This window comes from Orcinus orca, chromosome 20, assembly GCF_937001465.1.
Source record: "Orcinus orca chromosome 20, mOrcOrc1.1, whole genome shotgun sequence".
NCBI lineage: Eukaryota > Metazoa > Chordata > Mammalia > Artiodactyla > Delphinidae > Orcinus > Orcinus orca.
In genome coordinates this window covers 19,697,176-19,711,688 of record NC_064578.1, presented here as the reverse complement: position 1 = coordinate 19,711,688, position 14,513 = coordinate 19,697,176, and the positions used below count along the sequence as shown (strand labels likewise).

At 43.8% G+C, this 14,513-nt stretch overlaps 1 protein-coding gene across 2 annotated transcripts; it reads left to right on the top strand.

Annotated features, from left to right (window-relative positions):
* Window positions 1-600: 600 nt before the first annotated feature.
* CKLF (chemokine like factor) lies at window positions 601-13,742 on the top strand. Of its 2 annotated transcripts, XM_004280897.3 has the most exons (4): window positions 611-1,008; window positions 6,362-6,520; window positions 11,157-11,252; window positions 13,557-13,742. In XM_004280897.3, the coding sequence occupies exons 1-4, from the start codon at window positions 931-933 to the stop codon at window positions 13,671-13,673; spliced, it is 450 nt and encodes a 149-aa protein (XP_004280945.1). In that variant the 5' UTR covers window positions 611-930; the 3' UTR covers window positions 13,674-13,742. The 2 variants fall into 2 exon arrangements, with proteins under 2 accessions (XP_049558853.1, XP_004280945.1); XM_049702896.1 differs by lacking the exon at window positions 6,362-6,520 and having other exon boundaries at window positions 601-1,008.
* The last annotated feature ends 771 nt before the right edge of the window (window positions 13,743-14,513 follow it).

Sequence of the window (14,513 nt, the reverse complement as noted above, 5' to 3'; positions counted from 1 at the left end):
GCAAGACAAAGGAGAAACAAACAGTCAAGAGAAACAATAAAAGAAAAAGAGAGAGAGAGAGACAATTAAAAAAAGAGAGAGAGGGAGAGAGAAACAATAGTGCAGACTTGGGGCAAGGTCCTGGCTCCCCATCAAGCGATATACACGACAGTATCTTTGAGCTGTTTTGCAGATACTGAAACCCCCATCAGATGGGAGAAGTCAATGGTTAAGGACGGTATGCTGCCCACAAGCACGCAGACCCCAGACACCTTGGAACCAGAAGGTTGATGATGCTGACTCCCACTTACCACCAACCAATCAGAAGAATGTCCAGGAGCTGATCACGCCCTCTTTGAACAATTACTGTAAACCTTCTGACTAACCTCTCCAAGTTGGGACACACAGTTTTGAGGGCATTAGCGAGCTGTGGCCCCCTTTGCCTGGCAAAGCAATAAAACTTTTCTACTTCACCCAAAACTCTGTCTCCGAGATTAATTCGGTGGCAGGGTACAGAGGCCGGATTCAACTTCAGATGCCACCCGATTTGAATCCATTTTTGTTCAAATAAAATCTTAAAATTTTTAATATGCCTCAATTTATCTTTTAACAAAGGCACAACCAACGTTCCCACTGGACAGACAACTAGGGTGTGGGGAGGAGCTGGCCTGCTTGGCTCCCCTCTAGGTCTGAGGAAACGCTGCGCGCGAACCCTGGCTTTCCGCATACCGGGGGCCACCAGTAGGTGGCGGCGGACAGGGTCAGGGTGGCTGCCGCATGTACCCAAGTGCGGGCCGAGGTGAACTGCGCATGCGCGCCGCGATGGCGGGACGCCTTCAAGAGCGGCTCGAGGCCACAGTGGCCGTTGCAGCTGTGGCGTGAGGCCTGGCAGAGCTGTCCGCTGAGGAGGGGAACTGACGGAGAAGTGCTGCTGCTGGGTCTTTAGGCGAGATGCCGACGGTGAAGCTGAAACCGAGGCACCGCCCCTTCTGCTTCAGCGTGAATGGCCACGTGAAGATGCTGCGGCTGGTGAGGGCGGGGCCTCGGGGTGAGGGACGGTGTCCCAGCGCGCTCCCCCGCAGGGAGGTAGGGCTGCAAAGCAGGAAGCCGATGCCCTGTCCTCTCTTTCAACCTTGTTGAACCTCTGTCAAGGCCTTCCTAGAGGCAAGGCATTTCGCTCTGCACCCTGAGGGTAGGAGGAGAGAAATAGGGCGCTGTCCTCCCCCATCAGGGGCTTTACGGACTCACTCATAAAGCAAAATCCGCACACCTACATGAATGGCCCACACTTGGACCCACAAACCAGGTACCCAGGTTACCAGGGGAGGCAGCTGCAGTTGTACCACTCAGATGCCAACAAGATTAAAAACAAAAACAAAAGCACCGAGGGGTTTCAGTGGATGCTGTGTTTACTTGCTAGAACTCAGTAGTTTTGATGTGTGAGCTCAAGGCTGATATAGTCCAGAGCAAGGACGGTGGAACTCCTGGTTCCTGGGGTGTCAGACATGCCAGGAGCATTGCAGCCAGTTCTGGCAGAGGTTGGGAGAGAATGAATCGTCATTTGGAGGAAGGCGACCTGGCTAGTTAGAGAAGAGGAAATTATCATAAGAGAATATGTTGAAGGAATTCAAGAAGAGAAAAGGGGAAGGAAAAAAATAATTCTTAAAATTTAAAGAGGCGACATATAAGGAGAGGAGGTGGAAAGTTAGAGGTTACAGGGAAACATTCCTGCTTATTATGAGGAAGAATTTTTTATTGGGAAAGTTGCCAAAATTAAGTGGCCACTTGGGAAGGCAGTACATTCCCAGACAGAAAAGGTAGCAGGCGCAGATGAGCACTTCGCATGTTGTGATGGCGATTTCAGCTTCAGGTGAGTGGGCAGAACAAACTGCATGCAAGGTCCTTCTCACACCAAAGTCTGTGATTCTGAGAAATAACTATGACGTAATGCAAGTCAGAATGCATGAAAGAAGTTTAGAAAACTACTCTGGAGTTCAGAAAACGGAGAGATTAGCTTGGGTTGGAAGTAAATAATCAGGAAAGAAGTGACCTGAGGGTCTGGGGTTTTATGCCAGGTACTGAAAGCTTTGGAACACTGGAGGAGAAATGGGATTTTGTGAGAAAGGTTCCATTTTTTTTAATATAATTATAAATCTTTATTATCATTTGTATATGCTTCAAAGTATTCTATAGTGTGAATGAAACACATTTATCATTCTTCTATTTCTGGTTTTATAGTCTCCAGAAAGGTTTCATTTTTGATATATTAATTCCCTCAACAAAACTTTGAATACTTAATGTATTCCCAGCCCTGAGTTAGGACTTGAAACAACAAAGACACCCAAGACAAAAGTTCCTGACTATGGAGTCCTTCAGTTTAGTCAGAGAGAGGCACACAAGCAGATAGCTGTGATGTGTGACAGGATGAAGTTAGAGCACAGAGTGAGGCATCTAAACAAGGAGGTGTCAGGAAACGTCCTAGGGGGACATTGGGTAGGGTTTAAGGGACAGCCACCTGAGCAAAGGCGTGGAGGCAAAAAAAAAAAAAAAAAAACCCAGCATGATTTATGAGCAAACCATAAGAAGTTGAGTTTTACCTTATTTTTTTCAGCCAACAGATATTTATTGAAAGCCTGCCATGTGCCAGGCACTGTTCCAGGCTCTTGGGAGATATCAGGGGACAAAGCAAAGATCCCTGTCCACATGGAGTTTACATATTGGGGTGGGAGGGCAGGGAAGACAAACAATAAACACAATAAATAAATAAATGGTGTAATATTCTAGAAGGGAGTAAGTGCTGTGGAACAAAGAAAACTAAAGCCAGCTAAGAGAGTGTAAGGGAAGGTAGGGTTGGAGAGGAAGATTGCAGGAATAGAATGGTCAAGTTAGGCCTTGTTGAGGTGACTTCTGAGCAAAGCGTTGAGTGAGATGAGGGAGTTAAGCTATGAATATCTGAAGGAAGAGTGTTTTAGGCAAAGGAAAATCCAGTACAATGACCCTATGGCAGGAGTGTACCTGAAGGGTTCAAGGAAAAGCAAGGAAACCAGTATAGCGGGAGTGGACTGACATAGGGGCACAGTGGGAGATGAAGAAGGTTTTGAGTAAAGTTGTATATGATCTGACTAACATTTTTAAAAACTACACCAGCTGATATGTTGACAATAGATTGGGAGGTGGGGGCTGGTGGGGACAGGAGGATTCCTGCAGAGGCAAGGGTAGAAAAAAAGGAGATGAGTTGGGGCTATTGCAGTAATCTGGGCAAGAGATGATAGCGGCTCAGACCAGGCTGTTAGTGGAGTAGGCGATAAGAAATGATCACATTTCGGATATATTTTGAAAGTAACCCCAACAAGATTTGCTGATGAACCAGATGTGGTGTGAGAGAGGGAGGAGTCCAACATCACTCCAAAGTTTTTGGCCTAAGTAGCTGGAAGAATGGAGTTGCCATCCACTGAAAGCCTGTGGGTGAAGTAAATGTAGGCAGAGGATCAGAAGTTCAACTTTGGATTTCACTTTAGAGATGTCTATTAGACATTCAAGTGGCAATACTGAACAGGCATTTGGAATATACAAGACTGGATTTTAGGAGAGAGATTGGCACTGCAGAAATAGAAGTACTTAAAGTCACAAGACTGATGAGATCATCAAGAGATGAGTGTACATAGAGTGGAGAAGAGGACCATGGATGGAGCCCCAGAACACTTCAACATTAAGAGATTGGGGAGGGACTTCCCTCGTGGCGCAGTGGTTAAGAATCCGCCTGCCAATGCAGGGGACACGGGTTCGAGCCCTAGTCCGGGAAGATCCCACATGCCACGGAGCAACTAAGCCCGTGCGCCACAACTACTGAGCCTGCGCTCTAGAGCCCGTGAGCCACAACTACTGAGCCCACGTGCCACAACTACTGAAGCCCGCGTGCCTAGAGCCCGTGCTCCACAACAAGAGAAGCCACCGCAATGAGAAGCCCAGACACCGAAACGAAGAGTAGCCCCCGCTCACTATAACTAGAGAAAGCCCGCGCGCAGCCAAAAATATAAATTAATTAATTAAAAAAAAAGAGAGATTGGAGAGAGAAGGAGGAATCAGCAAAGAAGAATGAGAAAGCACAATTAGGGAGGCAGGAGAAACTAAAAGTATGGTGTCCTAGAAGCCAAATGAAAACTCTCTCGATGGAATGATCAACTGTGTCAAATACTGATGATAGTTCAAGTAAGATGAGGACTGAGAATTGAGCATTGGAATTATCCTGTGGATAAATTGTGAACAACTCTTTGTTAGAGAAGTAGACAGGAGCTGAGTCATGGAAGACTTTGAATACCATGGTGAAGGTGGGCTCTATTCTAAAAACCATGGGGAGCCATTGAAGGGTTTTAAATAGGTGAAGAATTGCACACATTTTTATTTTAGAAATTTTACTGTAACATCTTTGTCATGGTAATTCAAGGAAAAGATACTGAAGGGCAGTGGTTTTAGGGACAAAGTGGATTCCCAAAATGCTTAAGCATTAAGTCAGCAGGACCCGATGATTGGTCAGTTGTAAGGAGTAAGTTGGAGCGGTGACCTTAGGTTTCCAGGGGCAGGTGAAAAGATAGATGGTCATATCACCAATTAAGATAGTGAATACAGGAGGAAGGAGCAAGGTGACAGTTTTGCACACGGTGAATTAAAGATTCTAAATGGCTATTTATGTGTGAGATGTTGAGGATAGACCTGGGACAGAGACCCAGATTTGTTGAGTGGGTTGTGGACAGAATCTAAAGGAATGCCATCATTTTAAAGAGATGGGCAAAAGGAAACCCACCGAGAGAATAGTTTCAGAGGTATAAGAACTAGAAAAGGTGACATGGGAGCCAAGGAGTAGAAAAGTAGGAAAAAGCCAATGGCAAATAAGTCATGGGGGTCTAGTAGGATAAGGATTGAAAAATGTTTGTTAAATTTAGTAATTTTGCAATCATTGATGATCTTGGCAAAAGCAGTCTACATAGAGTGGTGAAGAAATGTTTGAGGTATTAGTGGAATATTTAAAAGCTAACTGAAAACAAAAGCCAGGAGTTAGGAAAGATATGAGCTGTTAGTATGGATTAGGGGAGAACCCAGTGTGACTGAAATCGTGGGAACTGTTAAGAAAATGGATTGATCACCAGTGCCAAATTCCAAGGTTACAGAAGATGGGGACTGAAAAAGTGACCCTTGATTTCATAACCCATGAACTCAAGACCCTGGTTCAGTAAAGTAAATGAAGTGATTTGAGATGACATGTTGCTGATGGTAATTATATTAATTATAAAGAATGAGTTATTTAGTAACTAGTTATATTTACTGTGTAAGCAAACTAACCAATTTAGAAGTTTAAAGGTAAGCTACTTTTATACTAATAAAGTAATTGAAAGAATTATTAATAAGTAGCCTATATAGATCTAAGGTTAAAAAGAGAATGTGGATGCTGACAGACTGATCATAAAAGTCTAGCCAGGGAAGACTCTTGACAAAACCATTTTCCAAGAACACAGAGACTTTGGATAGAGCTGTATCTCCTAAGAACATCATGACATTGACAGACCCCCAGCTTATTTTTTCCTTTAAGTCACTTTTCATTTCTGTTTTCTATATCTTCATTTGGAAATGAGGAGATTGGATTAGATTAATAATCTTCAAGGGTTTTTTTTCCACTTAAGTTTTTGTTAATTCTGATTGCATTATGTTTAGATAAGAGGAAGTGTGTTAAAAAGTGAAGCATCAGAATTGTTGGGGTTTTTTTTTTTCTTTTCTTCCTCACAGGATTCTTTAGAGAATTGTTTTTCTCTGACAATTTGTTTTCAACTTTCCTCCCCAGTATTTTTCATGGCAACATTCTAAGTTTAAATTTGACAGCAGATTCCAGATTGGTAAGAGTTAAGGAGTGATGAGTGGATGATAAGGAATTATATCAGCCAGTATACAGACTTTTTGGAGAAGCATTACAGGGCGAAGTAGAAAATGGGAATTTCTGTGGGGAGCAGGGTGAAAGGAAGGTATGTGTGTTTTAAGAGAAGATAACCTTAGATATGTTTAGAGGATGATGAGGAAAGGAACTAGTGGAGGAGGAGAGATTGAAGGTGCGAGAGGGAAAAGGAGATATTTAGTGGAAAAAGATCAAGGGAACAGATGTGGGAAGTGATGGTATTAGGTATACAAGCGGAGTAATAGACTTAAAACAGAGAGGGATACCTAGTTCTCTAAAACACAAAGAGACGTCAACATCCATACATTTTAGTCTTCCTCTTTTAGATGTGTGTGTATATGGAAGAAACCCATTTATTTCGTTATTTTAGAAATGATCATTTTTACAGCTTAAACTTGTATTCAATAATCACTGAATAAATCATGTTTTTTTTTCCTATAGGCGCTAACTGTGACATCTATGACCCTTTTTATCATCGCACAAGCCCCAGAGCCATACCTTGTTGTCACTGGATTTGAAGTCACTGTTACTTTCTTTTTCATAGTTTTATATATACTCAGACTTGATCAATTAATTGACTGTATATTTTGGCCTTTGCTTGTAAGTGTTCAGTTTCACTGTTAAAGTTAACTACTTTTTCCTGCCATAGAAAGACATTTTAATAAACTCTGTTCTTTAGTTTTCTTAAGCCTTTAAGGAATCTCTGACAGGCTTAGGAAGAAGGAACTCTACCCACTGCTAACGTGCTCTGGGGAGATTCTCAGGGAACCAGGGCAGCCACGGAGCATAAATTCTCCTCTGAGCTCTATCTATCAGTAGATGTGGCTGACCTTTCAGACCTTTCTTTCTAAGGAGAATTCACGTAGGTGTAGATCTTCAAAAGAAATTTAAATTCAAGGTCATGGTTAATGAAATTATACGGCATTCTTAATCTTTACCTCCTTTTTAAATGCACGTTGATATGACCTCAAAATTGGGGAACAGAAATGGAGACAGATACACAAGTATCTACATCTTACACATCCCTGATCACTAACTGGAAAATCAAAATAATTTAGAGGCTAAATAAAACACAACATTTTCTTACTTCAAAATGTCTGTTGGGCCTCCCTGGTGGCGCAGTGGTTGAGAGTCCGCCTGCCGATGCAGGGGACACAGGTTCATGCCCCGGTCCGGGAGGATCCCACATGCCGCGGAGCGGCTGGGCCCGTGAGCCATGGCCGCTGAGCCTGTGGGTCCAGAGCCTGTGCTCCGCAACGGGAGAGGCCACAACAGTGAGAGGCCCGCGTACCGCAAAAAATGTCTGTAATCATTAATGCCACATAATTTTTAACTCATCTTGTAGAACCTTATTTAGTAGCATATGGACTTTACCTGCCATACTCACAGCATTAGGAATAACTGCCCAGTGGAATGCCCAGATGGCCTGGAAACTTTCAAAAAAGGCAAGTTGAAGATACTAACTAAGGGATACTTGGCCCTTCAGCCTGGACCATAAGCTGGTTCTAGGAAGGACTGAGTGACTTCACTGCTCCTCTTTCAAGTCTTATCCCCAGAATCCTATGTCCATAGGTCTCCTTTCTGAGACCCCTGCTGCCCTTCCACCCTTTGGCTGGACTGGTGAAAGCACTTGTCTCATCCTCTTGGATTCCAGAGTGCTGATATCCAAGCTGATAACCCGTATTAAGAAGGGAGGACTTTAGAGCTATTCTCAAATCATAAGCATCCCTTAACGTGGTGCCTCCTGGAACCACTTTTGAAGACCAACGATGAGCATTTCAGACTAATCACAAGCTGAGCAAGCCCCCAGAGTGGAAGGCTGGGAAATGGATAGGATCTTCATGGTGCCTCTCCAAAATCCTCCTTGATCTACACTTTGGAGCTGGACCTGACTGAAGTATAAGGTCTGGGACAAGAGATTACAAAGCCTTCCTCAGTTGGCCCTCAGGGTATGTAATACCATTTAGTGGCAGAAAGGACGAAGCTAAATTGTCCCAAGGATTTCTTCAAGGAGATGATGAACATGGTCCACATCCTGTTAATCTTGTACCCAAAAAGTCGCATAGTTGCTCTTCACACTCTGCTTTTCCAAAGTTAATGAAACTAACACATTTTAGCATTTATTTTTCCTCAAACTGTAGTAATTCTCTGCAGCTTCTTACACGTCCCAGTAATAAACTTGGAGTCCTAAAGTTAACAGAACACACTGAGAAGGAGCGTGGCCTATGTATAGCATGTCTCCAAATCTCTGAGGCTCACACCTGGCTGATACTGTACTCTTAGAAATGGTGCTATATTGGTCAACTAAGTTATTACTCCATCATGAAACCCAGATTCCTCTATGCTCTTGATCTCATGAAATCATTTATTCAACAAATATTAAGTATCTGCTAATCCCAGATTCTATACTAGCTTCTTCGATAAAACAAGACACAAATCTTGCACCTTAGAAACTTTCAATGTAGCCAGAAAGTAAGATAGGTGAGCAATCCGGTATAACAGGTGCTGTGACAGGTGTATACCCGGATGGTGTGGAAGGGAAGGGGACCAAGTCATAACAGGCTTGCCTGAGGAAAACTACGCCTGCGTTGAGGGCTGGAGGATGAAAAGTAGTTAGCCAACTGATAGGGGCTGAGAGAGCTTTCCCAGTACAGGGAGCAGTGTGTGTGAGGGTCTAGGGGGAGAAAGAGCTGGACCCTCAAGGACCTGCAGGAGTTCTGAGTGGCTGTGAAGAAGAGAGGGGCAAGAGTGGAGGTTTGAAAGGCAGTAGGAGGTCAGAGCATGCAAGGCTTTGAATGCCCTGAGTTTTAATCCAAAGGCTGCTGGAAGCTTTGGGAGGTTTTTAAGTAGGAGAGTGATATGATTAGCTCATATCTGAGGAGATCGCTGGTGGCAGTGTCGATAATGGCTTGAAGAGGAGCAAAACTAGAGTTAGGTCTCAGAGACCGCTTAAAAGTCTCTTATCCTAATCCAGACATGGAAATGAGAAAGGCCTAAATTAAGGTTAAAACGGTAGCTGGTGAGAAAAAGTGTTGATGAAAACTGATAGGACTGGGTAACAGGAAAATCAAGGATAACTGCCATTTAAAGAACTGTCTTAAGAGGGTAATGAGACAGGAAGTATAGGAGGAAGGACAGCTTTAAGGAAGGGCCAAGGAGAGTGGTATGTAATGAGTTCAGTTTGAGAAATAGAAGGTTTTAGTTGCTTATGGGGTATTCAGATGGAAACGTTCAGGTCTGAGGCTTAGGGGAGAGAAGTCAGAGCTGCAGCTTTGGGAGTCATCACCTCGTGATGGTAAATGAGCTCTGGGAGAATGACTTGGAGGGAGAGTAGAGGACGATAAGGCAAGACTGGGAAATACCAACATCTGGCATGGAAAGGAGGAGTGGCCTGAGAAGGACAGGAGAGGACCCAAGGGAGACCCACGTCCCAGAAGCCAAGAGAAGAGAGCATTTCAAGAAGAAAGAAGTGGTGAATAATGTCACAGGTAAAGGAAGAAAGCCCAGAAGAAAAAAAAATCTATATTTACTGACTGTATTAATAGAGGCCCCCAGCGGCCTTTCCCAGAGTGGTTTGCCTTGAATGGACAGGTGACAGCAAAGCAGTGGGATTGTTAGACTGAGCAGGGAAGGACACAGCTGTAACTAGAGGGGCCACCACTGAGTTGAGGAAACCTGGCCAGGGACAAAGGAGGGTAATAAACAGTGAGGTCCCAGCAGAGTGGTTGATGGGAATGGGGCCAGAGCACAGCTGGAGAAGTTGTCGGTGGCTCTTTCACTATAACAAAAGTGAAGGACACAAAGATGCCTGAAGATTCCAATTAATCTGTAGGTGGGGAAAAGGTAACCTGCAAATACTTCTATCTGATGGCCACTGTCTTCACTGATTGGGAAAGAGCTTGGTCATCTGCACACAGATGTGTGATACGTGTCATTGTCGCAGAGTTGCAGTAACTAACACAGTTTGTAGAGCAGGCTTCCTCTGACTGTTCCCCTCAAGTGCTCCAGGGACAGAAAACACACAAAGTGAGCCAACCCAGGGCTTTGTGGTGATATGGAAGTACAGGTTCAAAATTTCTGTGAAATCTCCATTTTTGTAATTAAATTTATATTCTACTCCATGGCATACTGATGTTTGGTTTTAAAAGAAAAGCAATGCTTTAAACCACCATTAAGGATCACTGATGTTCTGGGGCAGGTGCATCCTTTTTGTCCCCCCCCCCGTGATTCTCTGCACTCCCTAGAACACCATTTTTATCTGAAGCCATTCACATACACTTAGCCAAATTACTAACAGGAGGCAGGGCTGCCTGTCTGAAGCAGAGGTGTGGTCTATTGCCTTGAAGCAGAGAAAAATACCCAGCACAGAGGAGCATTAACCTAGAACTCACTATCTCCTGCAAATGAGGACTTTTTTTCTGCCTAAATGTATCTAATCTTACCCTGTCCCTGTTGAACCTCTTCCTATTTTCTTTGTAATAACCGCTTTCCTAAGTTACCAGAGTTTTGAAGTTTGATATTTCTGTGTTAACAATTCCTTCTTGCTACCGTTATCTGCAAATATACATAAACCTTTCCAGAATAAAGACAATTTAACTTTCCCACAGTTTACATCCATTCAAAATGTAAGCTGCACCTCTTAAAGCCACAGTTCAGAATGAAAATGCTTCATTTCAGGAAATTATTAAATGAATGAGCTACATCATCAAAAAATAATTGCATACTTGGCCAGCTGTTGCATACAGATATATGGGAGCTTTTTCCCGAAAATTACCACTTTCTCCAGCTCTAAGTTTTATTAATTGCATTTGGAGTAACATTATAAAGTTGTTTATTGTATGGTGTAGAGCACTCCACACTTTCTCTTATATTATTAAAATTCAGCATCCTGACTTCCCAGTGTACCATTCTACTTTAAACGTTCCGCATAATACGTCATCCACTCCTAACCAGATGAGTTCTCCCTCCAACTACATTTAAATAAAAAAGACATAAGCCTGTTAAGGAGTTAAATGATTGGTGTATCATAGGATAAGAGACCCATTAGGCATCATTACAGGCCAAATACAATATATGTGATATTTTACTGCAGCAGTTTGACTTCCTAAAACTAAATAAAACTATTTAAACTAAATAAATTTGTTTAATAAAATGGAACTTTCGAAATCTTTAGGGAGCTGATTCATTTTGTTGGTGATCTTCATGTAAAGCTGACCTTTCTATTCTGTGTTTTCAGGATATTATCAACTCAGTGGTTACAGCAGTATTCATGATAGTTATATCTGTGTTGGCACTGATCCCAGAAACCACAACATATATAGTCCTTGGAGGGGTAAGTGGAGGTCTTTCTGGTTTCTTCCTTCAGGTTCGATCAGAATTCAAATGTACTTGAAGAATAAATACAAGAACAGAAAGCTAGACTGTATTCATCCTTGAGGCTTCTATACCAGTACACAGTACCTAATGGCTTAATACTTCTCTGTGTGAACACGTGCCCTGATTAATGTCAAGGAAGATGATTTCACGCTAAAATTGAAGTTAACCAAATAAAGAGATTCCTCCATATTTCTCATAGATAGGTAGGGCTAGACTAGACTGAGAAAAGCTACTGGAATCAGTTACAGTACTAAACTCTCAGAAACCTGATGTCAAGAATAAAACAAACCATGGATGGATTTCAGAGCTCTCCCTTTTCAAGAAGAGGATACATCCCACTTGCTAATGTGAGACAGACTGTTCTGAGCTCAGTTACTTCTTGTCCAGATCCTGCTTCAGATGGAATTTAATAGAAGATGTGTCATCGTAAGGGAATGGTGGTAGGAAGCCTTGTAACTGAAGGATTATTTTGAACACTGCTTGAAGAGAAGCAAATCGGTTTAATTTGGAAGGCAAGCCCAAACAAACGAAGAGTCAAGTAATTTAGTTACAGTTCCATCTGATATTCTTTTTAGATTTCTTACAGGGGGTTCAAAATCATTTGGCTTTTCTAGGTTCTGATCTAGAGAAGTGAATTATTAAGTTCTTCTTAAATAAATCTCCCTCCTACTTCCTTGTCTTTTCAAAGTATGGGCCACTTAGGAGAACTGGCCACATATGTCAGAACCCATGGCTTTTCAACTCCTTCATTAGGCCCAAAGCAACTTCATGAGGGATGGGAATTACTCTAGAAATGACATAGTGCTGTAATAGCAATCTCTCCTAGTTGTCTTTAAAGATAATTATGGAGAAAGAGGGATGAGGCATAGAGTTTACTTTCACTCACTTATTTACTCATTCACTCATTGATTCATTCTTTAAGTGCACTTCGGTAGGTGCTGACAAAGTATAGAGCCACAAGCCACAGGTGGCTATTGGGCACTGGAAATGCGGCTGGTCTGAACTGAGATGAGTTGTAAGTGTGAAATACACACTGGATTTCAAAGACTTGCTACCCCCAAAAGAGTGTAGAATTTACAATTTTATTATATTGATGACATGTTAAAATTACATTCTTTTGGATGTATCAGGCTAAATAAAATATATTATTAAAATTAATTTCACTTGTTTTTTTCTTTACTTTTTAATGTGGCAATTAGAAAATTTTAAGTTAATTATGTGGCTTACATTGGTGACTCACATTATATTTCGTTTAGACAGCTCTGGACTAGAATGTAAGCCCTACCCTCAAGTTGCTTAGAGCCTAATACAGGAGACAAAAGTGCAAGCAGCTGTGTCTGAGCTGTTAACAGAGTACTGTGGGGCACAGAGAAGAGGAAGCCCCTACCTCTCTCCAGCAGTGGAATTGTGGTTTGCCAGAACTAAAGGGGAGGAAACGGGGATGGTTCCAGGTGGAGGAACCAGCCACATGCTGTGTACCAGAGTCATGAAAGCACCGGTAGGAGGTATGTAGCGTGGTCAGAACCTAGGAAGCTGCGTTTGAGATTCAGGATGGAAAAGGAACAGTGTCTGAAGCCAGAAAGCCAGATTTCTTGGCAGTTGGATGGAGCTGGTGAAATAACACTGACATCCCCTTTCTCCAGCCCCGGCACCAGTTCTCAAACAGCCATCAGAGTACCTAAAGACCATGTTCTAGTTTATTCCCTTTACTTCAGTTTTGTTTTCCTGAGGCCTATTTAGAATCCCACCCCTTAAGTGGATGTAGCCCGGCCTTTGAGAGTTCACTTTGGGTCATCTTATCACTCCATTTCTCCAAATCTCTTATCACAGCTACTATCACCATGGTTAAAGCTTGAGCTGGTGTTAACCTGACCTTTTCTCCAGTACAGTTTGCAATAGGAAAGTCAAACAGTTGATCATTGGGTATAGAAATGTTGATTAGTAACTAAGTATCATCGGCAGGGCTTTAAACAGTATATCCAGGAGCATGTCAAGAGATCCAGACAAGTATTGGTTTCAGAGCCCACACCACCTCAGTATTGTTTCTGCTCACTTAAATTACCTTTCCCTTTCTCTAGGAAGGTACTGGGAAAACTTGGGAATGAGAATAAAATGATCTCTGAAGTCTCTTCCCATTTTAGTATTAGGTGACAGCGTAGGGAGCAATCCTGGTGCCCTCGCAGGAGAGGAAGCCAGTGGGCAGACCACTTAAAACCTGTGTGACCATGGCCACAGCAGTGACACTGTGTCTTTGTTTCAGGTGTTTGGACTCGTGGCCTCGGTGCTCTCTATTGCCGACGGGGCCCTCATTTACCGGAAGCTGCTGTTTAATCCAAGTGGTCCTTATCAGAAAAGTGCTGTTGATGACAAACTATAAGTTTTGTAAATTTATATTCCTTTTTAGTTGATGCTAATTATTAAACATATCTCTTTATTCTAACACATATTTTCTGCAGTTCTCATTTTAATCTCTATATGGGAGCTGGAAGAAGAGATTTAGGAGCTGTGGGCCCAGCGCTGAACTTTCAAGGGAGCGCTCGAGCGCCTCAATCTTATGGGATCTGGTTTTCCTGTTCCTGGGCCCGGGAGGCAGAGGAGAAAGCGCCGGGAGCGCCCGAAATGGTCTTCAGAGCCCGCTCCCCGGCTGGCTGGCAGCACGGAGGTGGTGGCGTTGAGGGGACCTTGAGTGCCCAGGCTAGGCAGCGGCGTCGCATCCCAGTGGCTACGAGGGCGGCTGAAGGGCTTGGTTTGTCTGCCGGCAGCCAGAGCTGAGTGCGCGCGAGGGAGAGGCGGCCGGCAGCCGCTGGGGCGCGACGCTGGCTCCCCGGGGAGAGCCGGCCGCCGCCGTGCAGGCTCAGAGCCGAGGGGCCCGTCAGACACCACCAGGCCCGGGGGTCCACCATGAATCCTGAAGACGACAACGCACGTTCGGGGGACTCGAAATCCGGGGGGCGTCCCTCCCGCTCACTAAACGTCGCCCGTGCGGCGCATCCCGAGCGCTCGGCGCCATCCACAAGCTCGGTGCGGGACACAAGCGCGGCGCCCTCAGCATCCCGGGGGCGCACTGCACCCACACTCAAGCCCACTGCACAACCCGCGATCCCCAGCCAGCGAGAGAAGAAGGCCATACAAAAGCGTGCTGAGGGCCGCGCCAAACTCCCGCCCAAATTCAGGGACGGCCTCAAGCGATTTCTCTTCTCGCCCACAAGAATCTTGA

Excerpts from the sequence above, each read along its gene's own strand:
- CKLF (XM_004280897.3), top strand. The coding sequence starts at position 931 with ATGCCGACGGTGAAGCTGAAACCGAGGCACCGCCCCTTCTGCTTCAGC. Across the intron at positions 1,009-6,361 it reads ACGTGAAGATGCTGCGGCTG|GCGCTAACTGTGACATCTAT; the intron begins GTGAGGGCGGGG and ends TTTTTCCTATAG. Across the intron at positions 11,253-13,556 it reads CATATATAGTCCTTGGAGGG|GTGTTTGGACTCGTGGCCTC; the intron begins GTAAGTGGAGGT and ends TCTTTGTTTCAG.